Source organism: Rhinoraja longicauda, chromosome 17, assembly GCF_053455715.1.
Source record: "Rhinoraja longicauda isolate Sanriku21f chromosome 17, sRhiLon1.1, whole genome shotgun sequence".
Taxonomy (NCBI): domain Eukaryota; kingdom Metazoa; phylum Chordata; class Chondrichthyes; order Rajiformes; family Arhynchobatidae; genus Rhinoraja; species Rhinoraja longicauda.
In genome coordinates this window covers 20,263,340-20,281,474 of record NC_135969.1, presented here as the reverse complement: position 1 = coordinate 20,281,474, position 18,135 = coordinate 20,263,340, and the positions used below count along the sequence as shown (strand labels likewise).

The window sequence follows — 18,135 nt, the reverse complement described above, 5'->3', positions numbered from 1 at the left end:
AGACACAACAGACTGACCCTCACCCTATCAGCCTTTGTTTAACCTGCCTGCCTCAATAGAATGTGGTCTAGGGGAGTCCCCTCTCCTCCCTCCCCTCTCCCAGACTTTACCTGCACCCCAGATTCACGTGGTGAAGCCACAACTCACCCCCTGCCTTCTGCACCACTTTGAGTTGTAGTACCTTCCTCCCCTGCTTGGCTGTCCCAGCACAGAGGCGACTCTACCCCTCCCATGGAAGAGGACAGACCACCGCAAAAGCAGAAACGTACAAAATCACTTTTATTTTTACAAAAATATTTCACCAGTTGTGATAAATCGTAGCTCAGATTATTTTTTAGCCACCAACTTTACATCCATATTTTTCGAATTCACATTTTCAGTCATCAGTAAAAAAAAGGAATCATCCGTGTCGCCAACCATGACAGAGAATTTACCAGTTTTAGGATCACACAGCACGGAAACGGGCCAACTCATCCAATGCCGATCAAGATGCTCCATCTAAGCTAGTCCCATATCCCTCTAAACCTTTCCTGTTCGTGTACCTGTTCAAATGTCTTTAAAGTTCTGAAGAACCCTTCAAAGCATCTGAAGGGTCTCAACACAAAACATCACCTATCCATGTTCTCCACAGATGCTGCCTGATCTGCTGAGTTGCTCCAGCACTTTGTGTCCTTGTTTCTAATGTTTTAAATATTATAATACCTGCTTCTACTACCTCCTCTGGCAGCTCGTTCCATACACCCACCACTCTCTAGGAAAGTTGCCAACAGGTTCCTATTAAATCTTTTCATTCTCATCTTAAATATGGCCTCGGGTTCTTGATTGCCCCACACTGGGTGAAAATTGTGCATTCACACTATCCCCCTCACAATTTTGTACACCTCTATAAGATCACCCCCTCATCCTCCTAAAGTCCTAGCCTGCCCAACCGCTCCCTCGATTCCTGACAACATTCCTAACATTGCTGGCATTCCCAAAATCAGTGCAGCAAACCTTAAACAATGACCTGTCCAATAGCAGGAATTAAGGGTCTCGACCCGAAACGTCACCCATTCCTTCTCTCCCGAGATGCTGCCTGACCTGCTGAGTTACTCCAGCATTTTGTGAATAAAGCAGGAATTAAGAACTGATTATCATTCAAAGCAGGGTATTAACCAATTTAAACATGCATAGCAAGGGTTAACCAAGGATTTTAACCATTCCCTAAACCAAAGAACAACGTTAGCTGCTCTCCAGTCCTCTAGCACTTTGCCTGTGGCTGGAGAAGATGCAATAATCTTCATCAAGCCTCTTGCAATCTCCTCTCTTCAATAATCTTCATCAAGCCTCTTGCAATCTCCTCTCTTCAATAATCTTCATCAAGCCTCTTGCAATCTCCTCTCTTGCCTTTCTCAATAACCTGAGATAGATCCCATCATGTCCTGGGGAATGATCCACCACAATGCTCTTCAAGAGCCCCAATACCTCCTCATCCTTGATCAAAGTGCCCTTGTCCATTAGTATTCTTCGCGCTGATCTCACTGTCCTCCATGTCCTTCTCGGTGAATACAGATGCAAAGTACTTGTACCTCGCCTACAACCTCAGACTCCAAGCACAAGCTCCCTCCTTTATCCCTGAGCAGTCCTAGCCTCTCTTTACTTTTTAATGCACTGTCAAAAGGTTGGGATTTCTTTAATCCAACTTGCCAAAGACATTTCATGGCCCCTTTTGGCCCTTCCAATTGCCGGCTTGCTTCCTTTCTTTTTGGACTAAATTTCCAACCTCCATGGTCATCCACAGTTCCCTTCCCTTGTCCCTCCTAACGAACGTGCTGAACCTGAACTCAGATCAGCTGGCCATTGATCGACTACCACGTGTCAGAGGTAGACACAAAAAGCTGGGAGTAACTCAGCGGGTCAGGCAGCAAATCTGGAGAGAGGAATGGGTGACGTTTCGGGTCGAGACCCTTCAGTCTGAAGAAGTAGACCCTTCAGTCTGTGGCAATGAATTCCATAGATTCACCACCTTCTGACCAAATAAATTCCTCATCTCCTTTCTGAATGTATGTTTATTCTGAGGCTGTGCCCTCTGGTCCTAGACTCTCACACTAATGGATACATCCTCTCCACATCCACTCCGTCACGGCCTTTCATAAACAGGTCCCCTGCAACCTTTCTCCCCCTCATTCCATGTCGTGATCCAATAACTGCACCACGCTCCTCGTGGCCAGCCCCAGAACAGTTTGTTGATGAACAAAACATTAACAATGCTGTGGTACCAACACTCCATTCACAGATACAAAAGACATCGGTAAACAATGAAATACTTCTGTGTTAAAAGACATAACACTTAGCACGTGGCTAACAGCTGGAGAGAGAATGCAGATGAAGCAGGGTCCCGACCTGAAACTTCGTCTGTCCATCCCCTCCACAGATGCTGCCTGACCCGCAGAGTTCCTCCAGCACTTTGTGTTTTGTTCAGGATTCCGACATCTGCAGATCCTTTTGTCTCCAGTTGCCGGTGTAACGACTAGTTTAGTTTAGAGATAGAGCGTGGAAACAGGCCCTTCTTCCCACCGAGTCCATGACAACCATCCATCGCCCAGTCACACTAGTTCTACGTTATCCCACTTTCTCATCCATCCCTTACACACCAGGGGCAATTTACAGGGGCCAATTAACCTACAAGTCTTTGGAATGTGGGAGGAAACCGGAGCAAAACCACATGGTCACAGGAAGAACGAGCAAACTCCACACAGGCAGCAGCCGAGGTCAGGATCGAACCCGGATCTGTGGAGCTGTGCCACATGGTTCTGACAGTGAATGGAGGTCGCCACAGTGTTGATAACCAGGGCGGTGGGAGAGCAACAGGGAACAGAGGTGACACCAGGCTTGGTAACCTTCCCTCAGCTAGCACCATCTAACTGTTGGGCTTCAACCTTCTAAACCGTTCCTATCCATGGTCCCAGCCCGGTCTTATAAAGCTGTAACTGTAACCATCTCCACCACCTCCCCTGGCAGCTCGATCCATGTACCCCCCCATCCTCTTGACCCTGCCCCTTAATTCTCTCCTCCTTCACCTTCAGCCTTTGCCCTCTTGTTTTAGACTCATCTACTGTCTACCTTCTCCCCAAAACCTGTATTTATCCTGTCAATCTCCGCTTTAAAACTACACAATGACTTGGCCTCCACAGCCGTCTGTGGCAGTGAATTCCACAGGTTCACCACCCTCTGGCTAAATAAATTCTTCCCCGTCTCCTTTCTAAAGGTCCATCCTTTTATGATAGTTACAACTAGAGGTGAGTCTGTGCCTGGGGGGAGGGAAGGCACTAAATCAGGGGAGAGGCAGATGACGAGAGTGTTGGGCAGGGAGTGGAGAGAGGGGATTGGGAACAGTTGCCATGGGGCAGGTCCACATCAGACACGTGGGAGACATTTGAAGACCAGATCATCGGCTGAAGCATAATGATGGCAGTGGAGGCAAATTCACAGGAAGATAAGGGCTGGCTACTCGGCCCGACGAGCCCGTTCTGGCCCATTGCACGCTGTTCCAACTCGGCTGGCAGGGGGGAGGAGGGGGACTGGTCAACCCATGTTGAGGTAGGCGGGTGCAGAGTAGTTGAAGAGGGCAAAGTCAAGCCGGTAGAGTTGGAAGAGTTTCCTCTGGTAGAAGGGTGAGATGTTGCGGAAGTACGCGGCTGCCACGCTGGTGGTGGTGACGGAGCGGGAGGAGCGGGGGAAGGTGACGGGGTGCTGGGGCGTGGTTAGGCTCAGCAGGTAGTGGGCGTCTCTCTCCAGGGTCTCGTAGCGGCCCAGCACGTCGTAGCGGATGAGGCAGGGGTGGCAAAGTGAGTGGACGGTGTCCCAGTGCTCGTTGAAGGGCCCGTCCCGGCGGGTCCGTGGGTCGGTCAGGTACCACACGAACTCGGCGAAGGTGACGTCGGCCCCGTGGCGCAGTGCCCGGGCGCTGGGGTGGCGCCGGTGCCGGCGGATGATGCGGGTGCCATAGCGCCGGTGGAAGGCGGTGTTGTAGGCGCGGGTGAACTTGTTGCGGTAGGCGGACACCAGCCGCTCGAAGGGCTCGCGCACGAACAGGAACTTGAGGTAGGTCCGCAGCCGCCGGTTGATTTCGGCCGGGGTGAAGGAGTCGAGCGTGCGGAAGGCTCCGACCACGTGCGCCCGTCCTGCAGGGATGTCCAGTGGCTGTGCCGCCTGCCCGGCCAACACCAGCAGCACCCGCTTCCAGTTGGTGCACGCCACCTTGGGCACATAGCAGTACAGCAGGCGGTGCCGGTCGTCGACCACCAGGTGCCGCAGGTCGCTGGCATTCAGCAGCCGGCGTGGACCCTCACCCTGCCGCCGGTGAGAGGTGCACGCCTCGTCCAGCAGCGCCCGCCGCGCCCGCTGCTCCCGACGCGCCTCCGGGAACGCCGGCTGTAGAGAGGGCACAGGGGTTAGTGGCAGCGATGGTCAATGGTAGTCAATCCTGGTCAATGGTGGTCAATTATAGTCACTGGTTAATGATCGTCAACACTGGTAAATGATGGTCAACCCTGGTCAATGGTCGTCAATACTGGCCAACACCAACCATCGGTGGTCAATACGAGTCAGTGGTGGTTAATACTAGTCAGTGGTGGTCAATACTAGTCAGTGGTGGTCAATACTAGTCAGTGGTGGTCAACGTTGGTCAACCATGGTCAACTGGTCAATAGGAGTCACTAGTCAGTGGGGGGTCACTCGTCAGTGGTGGTTCCTGTTGGACTGTATGTCAGTGATGGTCAATGTCTAGCTGTGTTCAGTGGGTCAGTGTGTGGTTACTGGCCACCAGTGGCAGTGATAGTCAGTGTCTGGTTACTGGCCACCAGTGGGCAGTGATGGTCAGTGGGTCAGTGTCTGGTTACTGGCCACCAGTGGCAGTGATGGTCAGTGTCTGGTTACTGGCCACCAGTGGGCAGTGATGGTCAGCGTTTGGTTACTGGCCACCAGTGGGCAGTGATGGTCAGCATCTGGTGGTGCTCACTGGTCACTATCCATCACTGGTCACCACTGCCCAGGGATGTGGAACAGGCAGCAGGCAGCACTGTCAGCATGGAGGAGTGCCTCGTGGTCTCTCCATGTACCTCCAACCCCCCAGCCCCGGTGACCCCCAACCCCACCCCTCTGTCCATCACTTTGCCAAATGCCCCGGGGCAGCTCACCGTCACATCCCTGCCCATTCCACACCAGAGCAGAGACTGCTCTCACTGCTGCTGAAGCCCCAAAGTGGGGAAAGAGACCACCATATAATTGTTTTCTTTCACATTTAAAATTAAGAGCAATGGGAGAAGATTTCCTGTTGAACAACTGGTGGTGTCGAGGCACAATGTCGAGCTGCTGCCTCACAGCGTCAGAGACCCAGGCTGCATCCTGACTATGGGTGCTGTCTGTACGGAATTTGTACATTAGCCCCGTGACCGCGTGGGTTTTCTCCAGGTGCTCACGGTTTCTCACACATCCCAAAGACGTACAGGTTTGTAGGCTAATTGGTTTTGGTAGAATTGTAAATTGTCCCTGGTGTGTATGTAGGATAGTGCAATTGTACAAGGATCGCTGGTTGGCACGGACACAGTGGGCCGAAGGGCCTGTTTCCACGCTGTATCTCTAAACTAAACTGGCAGATTGCCGGGACGCTTCAGTGAACTACACCGAATGTGACGTCAGGAGGCAACAATGCAGCGTGCAGTTCTGGTCACCCCATTACAGGAAACACATGGAGGCTTTGGAGAGGGTGCAGAGGAGGTTTACCAGAAAGATGCCTGGATTAGGGGGTATTAGCTACAGGAAGAGGTTGGACAGACATGGATTGTTTTCTCTGGAACTTGATAGAAGTATATATATTCATGAGAGGTATAGACAGCGGAGACAGTCATTTTCCCCAGGCTGGAAATATCAAAGGGCATAGCTTTAAGGTGCGAGGGGCAAAGTTTAAAGGAGATATGTGGGGCAAGGTTTACAGAGAGGGTGGTGGGGACCTGGAACACACTGCCAGTGGTGGTGTTTAAGAGGCTTTTGGACAGACGCATGGATATGCAGGGAATGGAGGGATGTGGATCATCTGCAGGCAGAGGTTAGTTGAACTTGGCATTATGATCGGCATGGGCACCATGAGCCAGCCGAAGGGCCTGTCCTGCACTGTAAAACATCTCGATTTGGGACCCTACTTCGGTCTGAAGAAGGGTCTTGACAGGAAACGCCACCTCACCATGCCCTCTACAGATCCGGCACTTTCCACCATCTGCATTTCCTTGTGTCTCCCAATGAATCCTTCCTCCCACTGTTCCTGTGCAGCACAGGGAAAGTTCCAGAGGAGCGGGCAGCTTCTGTGGAGGGGAGGGAGGTGGGCAGACTGGGATTCTTCAGATCTGAACATCTGCAGTCTCTCGTTTCCCCACAACGATACTCTTGACTTTAAAAACCCCTCTGTTAAAGCAAACACAGAACACATCCAACAACTCGTTCTTGCTCCATGCAATAGTTTGCAAGCCCAGCAACTATTCCAAATTTCTGGCAAACGTTAAGGAGAACTCTCCAGAGAAATACAGCAAATAATGGAAACCAGAGTGAGCCAGGCACAAATCGTTATGTTTCCTAAGCACTCCAACCACACTGACAGACCGACTTGGCCTACCCTGAAACATCTGTAACTTTATATTCAATCTGAAGTACAGCCAAACGTCTTTACATCGTGGCTGCTCCACTAGAACTTGGAAGTGTTTCACTGAAATTAAGAGGTTTTCCAGAACGCTGCCTGGATCAGAGGTGTTAGCGAAGGAGAGATCGTACAAACAGATTGTTCCCTCTGGAGCACCGGGTGCTGAGGGAGGGGACCTGATAGAAGAATATAAAACTATGAGGGGCATGGATAGGGTAGACGTCTTTTGCTCTGAATGGAAATATCAAGGACGAGAGGGCTTTAAGGTGAGGGGAGCAAAGTTTAAAGAAGATGTGCGGGACAGAGGGTGGTGGGTGCCTGGAACGCACTGCCTGGGGTGGTGGTGGAAGCAGATACGATAGTGTTTAGGAGGGTTTTAGATAAGACACATGGATATGCTGGGAATGGAGGGATATGGATCACATGCAGGCAGAGGAGATCAGTTTGAAGAAGTCTGAAGAAGGCTCTTGACATCCAGAGATGCTGCCTGAGTTACTCCAGTACTTTGTGTGCTTTTGGAGATTAGTTTCACTTGGCATCACATTCGGCTGTGGGCCGAAGGGCCTAGTACTGTTGTCCCTTTTACGCTCTAAGCCATCAGCCCATCCGGACCCCAGCTGTGTAAGTCTATGAGTCTCACATCACAACCTCCCCCCCCCCCCCCGCCGCCACCAGCCAGCAGGGAGGGGAGTGGGGGGGTAGACAGGGGAGCTGGGAGTGATGGCAATGTTGCAATGACTGTGGTCAGTAGGCGTGGGCTCCACATGTGAACAACCTGCTGCCAATGTGCCCGCCCCAGGCCACAACTGGGAGGCAGGATGGGGGGTGGGGGACACCACAGTGCTGGAACCAGGTCTGTTGACACAGCTGTGGGGAAGCAAACACCGGCACAGCCCCCGAGCCCCCTGCAGTGCAGACATTGACAGCTTTAAAGGTACACAGTACATCAGATGGACATGCAGGGAATGGAGGGACATGGATCACGTGCAGGCAGAGATCAGTTCAAGTTGGCATCATGTTTGGCACGGATATTGTGGGCCGAAGGGCCTGTTCCTGAGCTATACTGTTCTATGTTCTACAAACATGATGCCACATTAGGAGCATTGTGCGCAGTTCTGGCCACCCTGTTACAGGGAGGATGTGGAGGCTTTGGAGAAGGTGCAGAGGAGATTCGCCAGAATGATGCCTGGATTAGAGGGTATTAGTCACAGGGAGAGTTTGGACACACTTGGATTGTGTTTTTCTGGAATGCTGGAGGATGTGGGGAGGAGACCTGATAGAAATATATTAAAATATTAGAGGCATAAATAGGGGAGGCAGTCAAGGACCTTCCTCTCAGGGTGTAAAATCAAATACTAATCGGACTTTACTGGACTTTACCTTGCACGAAACGTTATTCCCTTAATCCTGCATCTCTACTCGGTGGACAGCTTGATTGTAATCATGTATAGTCTTTCCATTGACTGGATAGCACGCAACAAAAAAGCTTTACATGTGACAATAAAGTAAACAACTTAAACTAAAACTAGAAGGCATAACTTGTAAGTGAGAGGGGCAAAGCTGAAAAGTGATGTGTGGAGCAGGTTATTTACACAGAGAGCCTGGATAACAACTGGAGGATATAGGTTTAAGGTGAGAGGGGAAAGATTTAATAGGAGCTTAAGGGGCAACTTTTTCCGCACAGAGGGAGAAGGGTTCATAGAACAAGCTGACAAGAGGAGGAAGTTTAGCGGGATATAGGCTAAATGTAGGCAGATAGGACTAACGTAGAGGGGCCATGTTGGTTAGCATGGCCGAGGTGGGCTGAAGGGCCTGTTTCTCTGCTGTGTGACTCTGTGACTCCAATCCCTCCCTCACTGCTCGACCCACTGGGTCCCTCCAGCAGATGCTCCAGGTCCCAACATTTGCTGTCTCTTGCGTCTCCGGATGGCAATCCAGGTTCCATGGCTTTGCCAAGGGGGCCTTTAGACACCCCAGCTTAGTGAGCCCGAGCCCAATGTCACCCTCGGGTACCATCATTTGGACAAGATGTTGATGGGACGTGCCGTTTGGAAAGATATTGGGCATGTGTGTCACAGTACAGCACCGGAACAGGCCCTTCAGCCCACAACATCCATGCCCAACATGATGATACCAAGTTAGATTAATCTCCACTGCCTGCACGTGATCCATATCCCTCCATTCACGTGCCTATCTGAAATCCTCTTAAACACCATTGTGTCTGCCCCCCTCCACCACCACCCCTGCAACATATAGTGTAGATACTGCGTGGAAACAGGCCCCTCGGCCCCTGCCGACCATCGATCACTGCTTCACACCACTTCAATGTTATCCCACTTTCTCATCCACTCGCTACACACTAGGGGCGATTATCAGAAGCCAATTAACCTACAAACCCGCACGGAGTGTGGGAGAAAACTGGAGAAAACCCACGCGGCCGCAGGGAGGACGTATGAAGTCCGCACCCAGACAGCGCCCAAAGTCAGAATGGAATCCAGGTCTCTGGCGCTGCGAGGCAGTGGCTCGACCCGCTGCAGCATTGGGAAAGGAGAAGTCTAATTGTTCTGTTCACGGTGAGGGTGACATTTAAACAGAGGCGATGGGTGTGTGAACAGGATGACCCTTGCCCCCTCCCCCACCCCGGGGTCACTTACTGTGCTGAGAAGGGGTGGCTGGGAGGCCAGGCCAGTCTTGTCCTTTCCCATCTCTGTCCCGTTCAGCTGGTTAGAGGCTGTAATGGGCATGAGAGCAAGTGTTCGTCATCTCTGTGGTCTGGTGAAGGCTAATCCCCCTCTAATTCCCCCATCTCCCTCTCCCCAACCCTCTCCCTCCACCTCCCAACCTCCCCACGCTTCACGACACATGGGCAAACTCCACCATACACACACACCTTGGAAGACACTGCGCACTGCATTTACCTAGCACCCTGCAGCTCCAGGCATCCCGAGGGTTCACACTCAAAGGCATAGACATACACTCGATGCCCTGACCGATGAACCGTATGCCTACTTTACCACTCCACCTACTTGTGTTGCCCCCCTCATGGACCCCAAGGTCCCGCTGCTCACCAATGCAGTTAAGGGTCTTGCCATCAACGGTCACCCTTCCCCTTATCTCTGGAACTAGTGCTCTCCAATGCTGAGAACTATATTCTGCACTTTGCTCTACCTATTGTACTTGAGTTTGACAATTGTATTTATGCACATTATTATCTGACCTGATTGGATAGTGTGCAAAACTAAGCTTTTCACTGTACCTCGGTACACGTGACAATAATAAACCTAAACCTCCCAATTTCTCCTACCTCAGTGTGTGTGGGGGTCCTATATTGTTTATCCTTTGTTTTATATGTAGGGCAGTACAGTGGCAGAGCTGCCACCTCACAGTGCCAGTGACCCAGGTTCCATCCTGTCCTCAGCTCTGTGTGCGTGGAGTTTCCTCCGGGTGCTCCGGTTTCCTCCCACATCCCAAAAACGTGCGGGTTTATAGGTTAAACAGCCCTCTGTAAATTGCCCTTAGTTTGCAGGGAGTGGAGGCGAACGTGGGATAACATAGAACTAGCGTGAATGGGTGATATATGGTCGGTGTGGACTCGGTGGGCCGAAGGGCTTGTTTCCATGCTGCATCTCTAAACTAAACATGTCTTTAGAAACTCTTAAAACCTCTTTGCTTTGCATTGTATGCTCATTCCGTCCACCCCATCCTTATCAATGCCTGTGCCTGTGCTCCTCAGGTAGATAGTCACCGTGGCATCCAGCACGGAAACAGGCCCTTCGGCCCATCTCGTCCATGCCAACTAAGAAGCCCCACCTGCCCGCATTTGACCCACATCCCTCTAAACCTTTGCTATCCATGTACCTGTCCAAATGTCTTTTAAATGTTGTGATAGTACCTGCCTCAACTACCTCCTTCGGCAGCTCGTTCCATACACCCACCACCCCCTGACATTGACATCTTTCCAACCTTCAGGCTTTCAGCTTTCTTGGCAATACCAAAAACCTTTTCCCTCGATGTAATATTATCCACAACTTCTCCACATATAACCAGCCGTACATTTTTCCAGCTCTCTTTTCTTTGCCCTGAAAACTATGCATGACTTGTCAACTATGTATTAATGCTCAAAAAGTTACCTATTGCTTATGTTTTATTAATATAATCTCATGGATTTTGTAAATGCATTGCCTATTCTACTCAATATTGGCAAATTTCCATGGGAAGTATAACCGTGGGCAGATAGATGGATAGGAAGGGTTTAGAGCTCTGTGGGACAAAGGGAGGCAGATAGGACTGGGTTACCATGCCAACTTGGTCGGCCTGGGCAAGGTGGGCAGAAGGGCCTGTTTCTGTGCTGTGCAGCTCTGTGACCTGTGACAAGGGGGAGATTTAATAGGAACCAGAGGGGCATCATTTTCCACACAGAATGCGTAGTGCGTATATGGAAAAGAGGGGTGTGAGTGGTCCTTGATGGTGTTGGCTGCTTTCCCGAGGCAGCGTGAAGTGTAGATGGAGTGGATGGTGGGGAGTCTGGGCTGTGTGACGGACTGGGCTACATCCACAACTCTCTGTGCTGTCTTGTGGTCTTGGGCAGAGCTGTTCCCAAACCAGACTGGGATGCATCCCGATAGGATGCTTTCCGCTGTGCATCTGTAGACCTTGGAGGAAGGATGAATTTCTTCAGTCTCCTGGGAAATTTAGTTTCAGCTTTTAGTTTTCGAGATACCACGTGGAAACAGGACATTTGGCCCACCATGTCCACGCCAACCAATGACCACCTGTACACTAGCACTGCCCTTCTACACACTCATTACAGAATCCAATGAACCTACAATCCTGTACATCTTTGGAACGTGGGAGGAATCCAGAGCACCCGGGGAATAACCCACACGATCACTGTGGGAACGTACAAACTCCAAACAGACAGCACCCGTAGTCAGGATCGCACCCACCGGGTCTCTGGCATTGTGAAGCAGCAACCATCACTGCGCCACCACGCTGCTCTAAGCTGTGATGATCTGTAGACGTTGGAGGAATCACGAATTTCATTAGTCTCTTGTGGAATTCAAGGTGTCCGAGGTTTCTAGGATTCAAAGTCTGCAGACCGCTCTGCACATTGGGTATTTTTAAAGCAGAGATGGATAGATTCTTGATTAATACGGGTGTCAGGGGTTATGGGTAGAAGGTAGGAGAATGGGGTTGAGAGGGGAAGATAGGTCAGCCTTGATTAAATGGCAAAGTAGACACGATGGGCCGAATGGCCTCATTCTGCTCCTAGAACTTATGAACGTATGACCGGAAGCACAGCCTGTGTCAGGGAGTGCCCGTCCGACCAATGATGGACGGGTTGTGTAGAGTCCCCGCAGTTCAGCAGCTGTGGGCAGCACCGTGGCACAGCGGGTAGAACTGCTGCCTTACCGCGCCAGCGACCCAGGTTCCATCCTGACTATGGGTGCTGTCTGTGTGGAGTTTGCACGTTCTCCCTGTGACCGCGTGGGCTTTCTCCGGGTGCTCCGGTTTCCTCCCACATCCCAAAGACGTGTAGATTTGGCCCTCTGTAGATTGTAACTAGTGTGTAGCATAGTGCTAGTGTACAGGGTGATCGCTGTACGGTGATCGCACTCAGTGGGCCGAAGAGCCTGTTTTCACGGCATATCTCTAAACTAAACTACACACTAGAGACAATCAATCTAGTGTAGTGATAGCTGAATCATGAGCACAGTGCTCTACAAACATATTGTTGGACTCGCTACCACAGCAGCCTGGGGCTCCCAGATCAGTCTGGGCAGAGTCACACTGAGCAACACTAATGAACTCACCGAGTAGAAGTGTAAGCAGAAAAAGAAACCTGAAACGGAAAACAAGTTACGGGGGAGAGAGGGGAGGGGGGGGAGGGGGAGGGAAAGAGAAGGGGAGAGAGAAGGGGGAGAGAGAAGGGGAGAGAGAGAAGGGGAGAGGGGGGGGAGGGAAAGAAAGGGAGAGAGAAGGGGAGAGAGAAGGGGAGAGAGAGAAGGGGAGAGAGAGAAGGGGAGAGAGAGAAGGGGAGAGAGAAGGGGAGAGAGAGAAGGGGGGAGAGAGAAGGGGGGAGAGAGAAGGGGAGAGGGGGGGAGGGAAAGAAAGGGAGAGAGAAGGGGAGAGAGAAGGGGAGAGAGAGAAGGGGAGAGAGAGAAGGGGAGTGAGAGAAGGGGGGAGAGAGAAGGGGGGAGAGAGAAGGGGGGAGAGAGAAGGGGGGAGAGAGAAGGGGGGAGAGAGAAGGGGAGAGAGAGAAGGGGAGAGAGAGAAGGGGAGAGAGAGAAGGGGAGAGAGAGAAGGGGAGAGAGGGGAGAGAGAGGGGAGAGAGAGAAGGGGGAGAGAGAAGGGGGAGAGAGAAGGGGGAGAGAGAAGGGGGAGAGAGAAGGGGGAGAGAGAAGGGGGAGAGAGAAGGGGGAGAGAGAAGGGGAGAGAGAAGGGGGAGAGAGAAGGGGAGAGAGAAGGGGAGAGAGAAGGGGAGAGAGAAGGGGAGAGAGAAGGGGGGAGAGAGAAGGGGAGGGAGAGAAGGGGGAGAGAGAAGGGGGGAGAGAGAAGGGGGAGAGAGAAGGGGGAGAGAGAAGGGGGGAGAGAGAAGGGGGAGAGAGAAGGGGGAGAGAGAAGGGGAGAGAGAAGGGGGAGAGAGAAGGGGGAGAGAGAAGGGGGAGAGAGAAGGGGGGAGAGAGAAGGGGGAGAGAGAAGGGGGGAGAGAGAAGGGGGGAGAGAGAAGGGGGGAGAGAGAAGGGGGGAGAGAGAAGGGGGGAGAGAGAAGGGGGAGAGAGAAGGGGGGAGAGAGAAGGGGGGAGAGAGAAGGGGGGAGAGAGAAGGGGGAGAGAGAAGGGGGGAGAGAGAAAGGGGGAGAGGGAAGGGGGGAGAGGGAAGGGGGGAGAGAGAAGGGGGGAGAGAGAAGGGGGGAGAGAGAAGGGGGGAGAGAGTGTACGTTCTCCCTGTGACACATGGGTTTTCTCAGGGTGCTCCAGATTCCTCCCACATTCCAAAGGAGTTCGGGTTTGTAGGTTAATTGGCTTTGGTAAATTGTCCACAGTTTGCAGGATAGTGCAGCGTATGGCGTGATCGCTGGTCAGTGTGGAGTGGTGGGCAAAGGGCCAGAGCCCATGGTACCTCCAAAGTCAAGGAACTGCAGAGGCTAGTTTATAATAAAAGGCACAAAGTGCTGAAGATACTGCGGGTCAGGCACCATCTCTGGAGAACATTTTCCTCCCAATGCCGACACTTAGTTTAAAGATACAGCATGGCCCACCGAGTCCATGCTAACCAGCGATCGCCCCGTACACTAACACTATCCGACACACTAGGAACAATTTACAGAAGCCAATTACGTCTTTGGGATGTGGGAGGAAACGGAGAACGTATAACTCCACAGAGACAGCACCCAAGGTCAGGATCGAACCCGTGACTCTGGCGCTGTGAGGCAGGGGGCTCTACCTGCTGTGCCACTTGCCATGTACTCCGGAGATTCCGACTGACCCGCGAGTTATTCCAGCACCGTGGGCTTGATTAACGACTGGCCATGGTCCACAGAGCCAGCGCGTGACATCCAACCGTGTGGGGCATCGCTCGAGAGCAGAATGCTGATGAAGGCACCAGCCTTCCCCACCCACATCCCCTTCCAAAGGGGCCTGAGGCTACCACATGAAAGGGCTGGCATACAGACAGGGACAGAGTGGGGCCTGGAACGGGAATAAAGGGGAGGACATTTAAAACTGTGATGAGAAAAAACTTTTTCGCAGAGTTGTGAATTTGTGGAATTCTCTGCCGCAGAAGGCAGGGGGGGGGGGCAATTCACTGGATGAATTTAAAAGAGAGTTGGATAGAGCTCTTTTGGCTAGCGGAATCAAGGGGTATGGGGAAAAGGCACAAACGGATTACTGATTGTGGATGATCAGCCATGATCTCATTGAATGGTGGTGCTGGCTCGTAGGGCCAAATGGCCTCCTCCTGCACCTACGGTCTATGTTTCTCCACACCCAGCCCTGCCAACACATCCAGGATCCAAACATTCCAACGGTTTGTCCAAAGCAGCATGCAGACAGGCCCTTTGCTGGAAGGGTTTGGCATATCTGGTGGTTGAGGCAGATCACCGCTGGGCTCTGTTGCATAAGCACTGTGCTGGACAGGATGTAGGGTGGCCCCACGCTCGTACTGCAGGCAGCATCTCAAGACAACAAGCACCCTTCTCTCCATTGGTCTAACTAAGAACGGCCAGAATTCCCACCCTGCCACTCCACTCGGGACCCAACCCAAACCTCCTCAGCCTGACCAGACTAAGCCCAGGACACCAACAGTCTAACAGGGGAACAGTCCCACACACTCACTGCATAACATTCTATCAGCCTGGTCCCATCCACCACACAGACCAGACGCCCCCACCATCGACTCCTTCCACACTTCACCCTGCCTCGGGAAAGCAGCCAATATCATCAAGGACTTGTCCCTGTCCCACCCCGGCCATTTCTCCTCCCTGTTCCCGCCCGGCAGAAGGTCCAGAAGTTTGAAAGTGGCGCACCACCAGACTCAGGGACAGCTTCTTCCGTCCGATTCACCTCTACCCCATTGCGGACATTGGACTTTGTCTCTACAACTGATGAGCCACAATGCTGAGAACTATATTCTGCACTCTGTATCTTCCCCTTTGCTCTACCTGTTGTACTTGAATGTAAAGTGTTGTATTTATGGGATCCAGGGGGAAGGGGGAGAGAGAAAGAAAGAGTGGGAGAGTACGCAAGAGGGTGTGGGTGGTAGAGAGGGAAGCAAAGAGTGAGAGTGGGGTGAGCCAGATCTGATAAGAGACCACATCGACAGTTGATATTTAGGGAAGGAAACGTGAGCCACATCATATTATCAACCAAAACCTTCACCTCCCACCAGAAAACAGGAAGCTAGATCTTCACTTCCTGACATTTGGCCGTTAAACAATTGACAAATGATCAGCTGCCCACAGGCATGACATCCGCCTCACTTGCATGTGGCGCTGACGTGTGTGGCGCTGGTGCGTGTGGGGCTAACACGTGTGGGGCTGGTGCGTGTGGGGCTGGTGCGTGTGGGCCTGGTGCGTGTGGGCCTGGTGCGTGTGGGGCTGGTGCGTGTGGGGCTGGTGCGTGTGGGGCTGGTGCGTGTGGGGCTGGTGCGTGAGGCTGACATGTGTGGCGCTGGTGCGTGTGGGGCTGGTGCGTGTGGGGCTGGTATGAGGATGGTGCGTGTGGGGCTGGTGCGTGTGGGGCTGGTGCGTGTGGGGCTGGTGCGTGTGGGGCTGGTGCGTGTGGGGCTGGTGCGTGTGGGGCTGGTGCGTGTGGGGCTGGCGTGTGAGGCTGACATGTGTGGCGCTGGTGCGTGTGGGGCTGGTGCCTATGGGGCTGATGGGTGTGTGGGGCACAGGGTAATCACTGGTCGGTGTGGTCTCAGTGGGCCGAAGGGCCTCTTTCCGCACTGTTTCTCTAAACTAAAAACTAAACATAGCTATCAGTGCCAATGAATTCCACAGATTCATTACCCTCTGGCTAAAGAAATTCCTCCTCATCTTGCTATTCTTGCTATTGAGGGCGTGCAGCGTAGGTTTACTAGGTTAATTCCCGGAATGGCGGGACTGTCATATGTTGAAAGACTGGAGCGGCTAGGCTTGTATACACTGGAATTTAGAAGGATGAGAGGAGATCTTATTGAAACATATAAGATTATTGAGGGGTTGGACATGTTAGAGGCAGGAAACATGTTCCCAATGTTGGGGGAGTCCAGAACCAGGGGCCACAGTTTAAGAATAAGGGGTAGGCCATTTAGAACGGAGATGAGGAAAAACTTTTTCAACTCGGAGAGTTGTAAATCTGTAGAATTCTCTGCCTCAGAAGGCAGTGGAGGCCAATTCTCTGAATGCATTCAAGAGAGAGCTAGATAGAGCTCTTAAGAATAGCGGAATCAGGGGGTATGGGGAGAAGGCAGGAACGGGGTACTGATTGAGAATGATCAGCCATGATCACATTGAATGGTGGTGCTAGCTCGAAGGGCCGAATGGCCTACTCCTGCACCTATTGTCTATTATCTTCTTTCTAAAGGTACGTCCTTTCATTCTGAGGCTATGGCCTCTGGTCCTAGACTCTCCCACTAGTGGGAACATTATCTCCACATCCACTCTATCCAGGCCTTTCATACAGAGTGGGTAACGGGGACAGGGCACGCAAGGTTAATCTGAATCACACACAGCACTTACACAATGTGCCGATCTCTGCACCCCCCCCCCCTGCTCGCTCCAGCTGCTGGTCAACAGCTGGCTGCCTCAGCAACACATCTACACGGCAGCGGGCAGTTCAGCGCCTGACACATGGGAGGGCAGAGAAATACACGCCTCACACGCGCGAAGAAATGGACATGTGCAGACAGCAAACTCAAACTTTGCATGTTCACTTCTCTTGCACACTTGCACAGTACGCACACACGCCACAGCGTGCCTTTGTTTGCATGCATACACTGCTCTCTCACCGCATATAGATTTCCCCCATTCATATGCACACGTAGGCATTCTCTCCCTGACATTGCTCTGCCCCTCTCACACACAAGCTGATCACTCCCCCCCCTCTCACACACGCACACCGATCTCTCCCTCCCTCCTCCCCCCCCACATAGACTGATCCATCCCCTCTCTCCCCCACACAGACTGATCATCTCCCCCCACCCCCCCCCCCCCCCACACGGACTGATCATTCTCCTTCTCTTCCCTCCCCCCCCCCCTACACGGACTGATCCTCCTTCCCCCCCCCCCTCCCCCTACACGGACTGATCCTCCTTCCCCCCCCCCCCACACGGGCTGATCCTCCTCTCTCCCCCCCGCCCCCCCCCACACGGGCTGATCCTCCTTCCCCCCCCCCCCCCACACGGGCTGATCCTCCTCTCTCCCCCCCCCCCCCCACACGGGCTGATCCTCCTTCCCCCCCCCCCCCCACACGGGCTGATCCTCCTTCCCCACCCCCCCACACGGGCTGATCCTCCTTCCCCACCCCCCGACACTGGCTGATCATTCTCCTTCTCTTCCCTCCCCCTCCCTTTCTCTGACAGTTTAATTTCGCTACTTCCCCTCCCACACTCTCAGTTTGATCTCCCTTCCTCTCTGTTAGATCTCTCTTTTCCCCATTGATCTCTCCCCCCTTTCAGTTTGTTCTCTCTCTACCTCTCTCCCCCTTCCACCCCTCCCCTTCCCTGTCTCTCCCCCTTCTCTCTCTCTCTCTCCCCCAGACTTGCACATTGATTCCTCTCTCTCCCTCCCACACACACACACACCCTGTCCGTTCCCTCTCACTTGCACAATGCTCAGTGCTGCTGCAACTGTCCACTCGCGGGTGGACGAGGATGTGGGTTCAATCCGTGCAGCACATCTGGCTCGTTAGGTGAGCTGAACCTCAGCCGAGAGCCGTGGCCCTCTGTCGGGGTCAGACACCCACAGCCACTGTGTCAGAGGA

General features: G+C 52.6%; 1 protein-coding gene across 2 annotated transcripts; it reads right to left on the bottom strand.

Annotated features, from left to right (window-relative positions):
• Positions 1–272: 272 nt before the first annotated feature.
• Positions 273–14,222, bottom strand: LOC144601818 (carbohydrate sulfotransferase 11-like). Of its 2 annotated transcripts, XM_078414266.1 has the most exons (3): positions 14,117–14,222; positions 9,325–9,401; positions 273–4,413 (listed from the first exon to the last, which is right to left on the bottom strand). In XM_078414266.1, exons 1-3 carry the CDS (start codon positions 14,133–14,135, stop codon positions 3,565–3,567), a joined length of 945 nt encoding a protein of 314 aa, XP_078270392.1. In that variant the 5' UTR covers positions 14,136–14,222; the 3' UTR covers positions 273–3,564. The 2 variants fall into 2 exon arrangements, with proteins under 2 accessions (XP_078270392.1, XP_078270393.1); XM_078414267.1 differs by lacking the exon at positions 14,117–14,222 and having other exon boundaries at positions 9,325–9,414.
• Between the last annotated feature and the right edge of the window lie 3,913 nt (positions 14,223–18,135).

Coding starts and splice junctions, on each gene's coding strand:
- LOC144601818 (XM_078414266.1), bottom strand. Junction 4,414..9,324: donor AGCCACCCCTTCTCAGCACA/GTAAGTGACCCC, acceptor CCCTCTCTACAG/CCGGCGTTCCCGGAGGCGCG.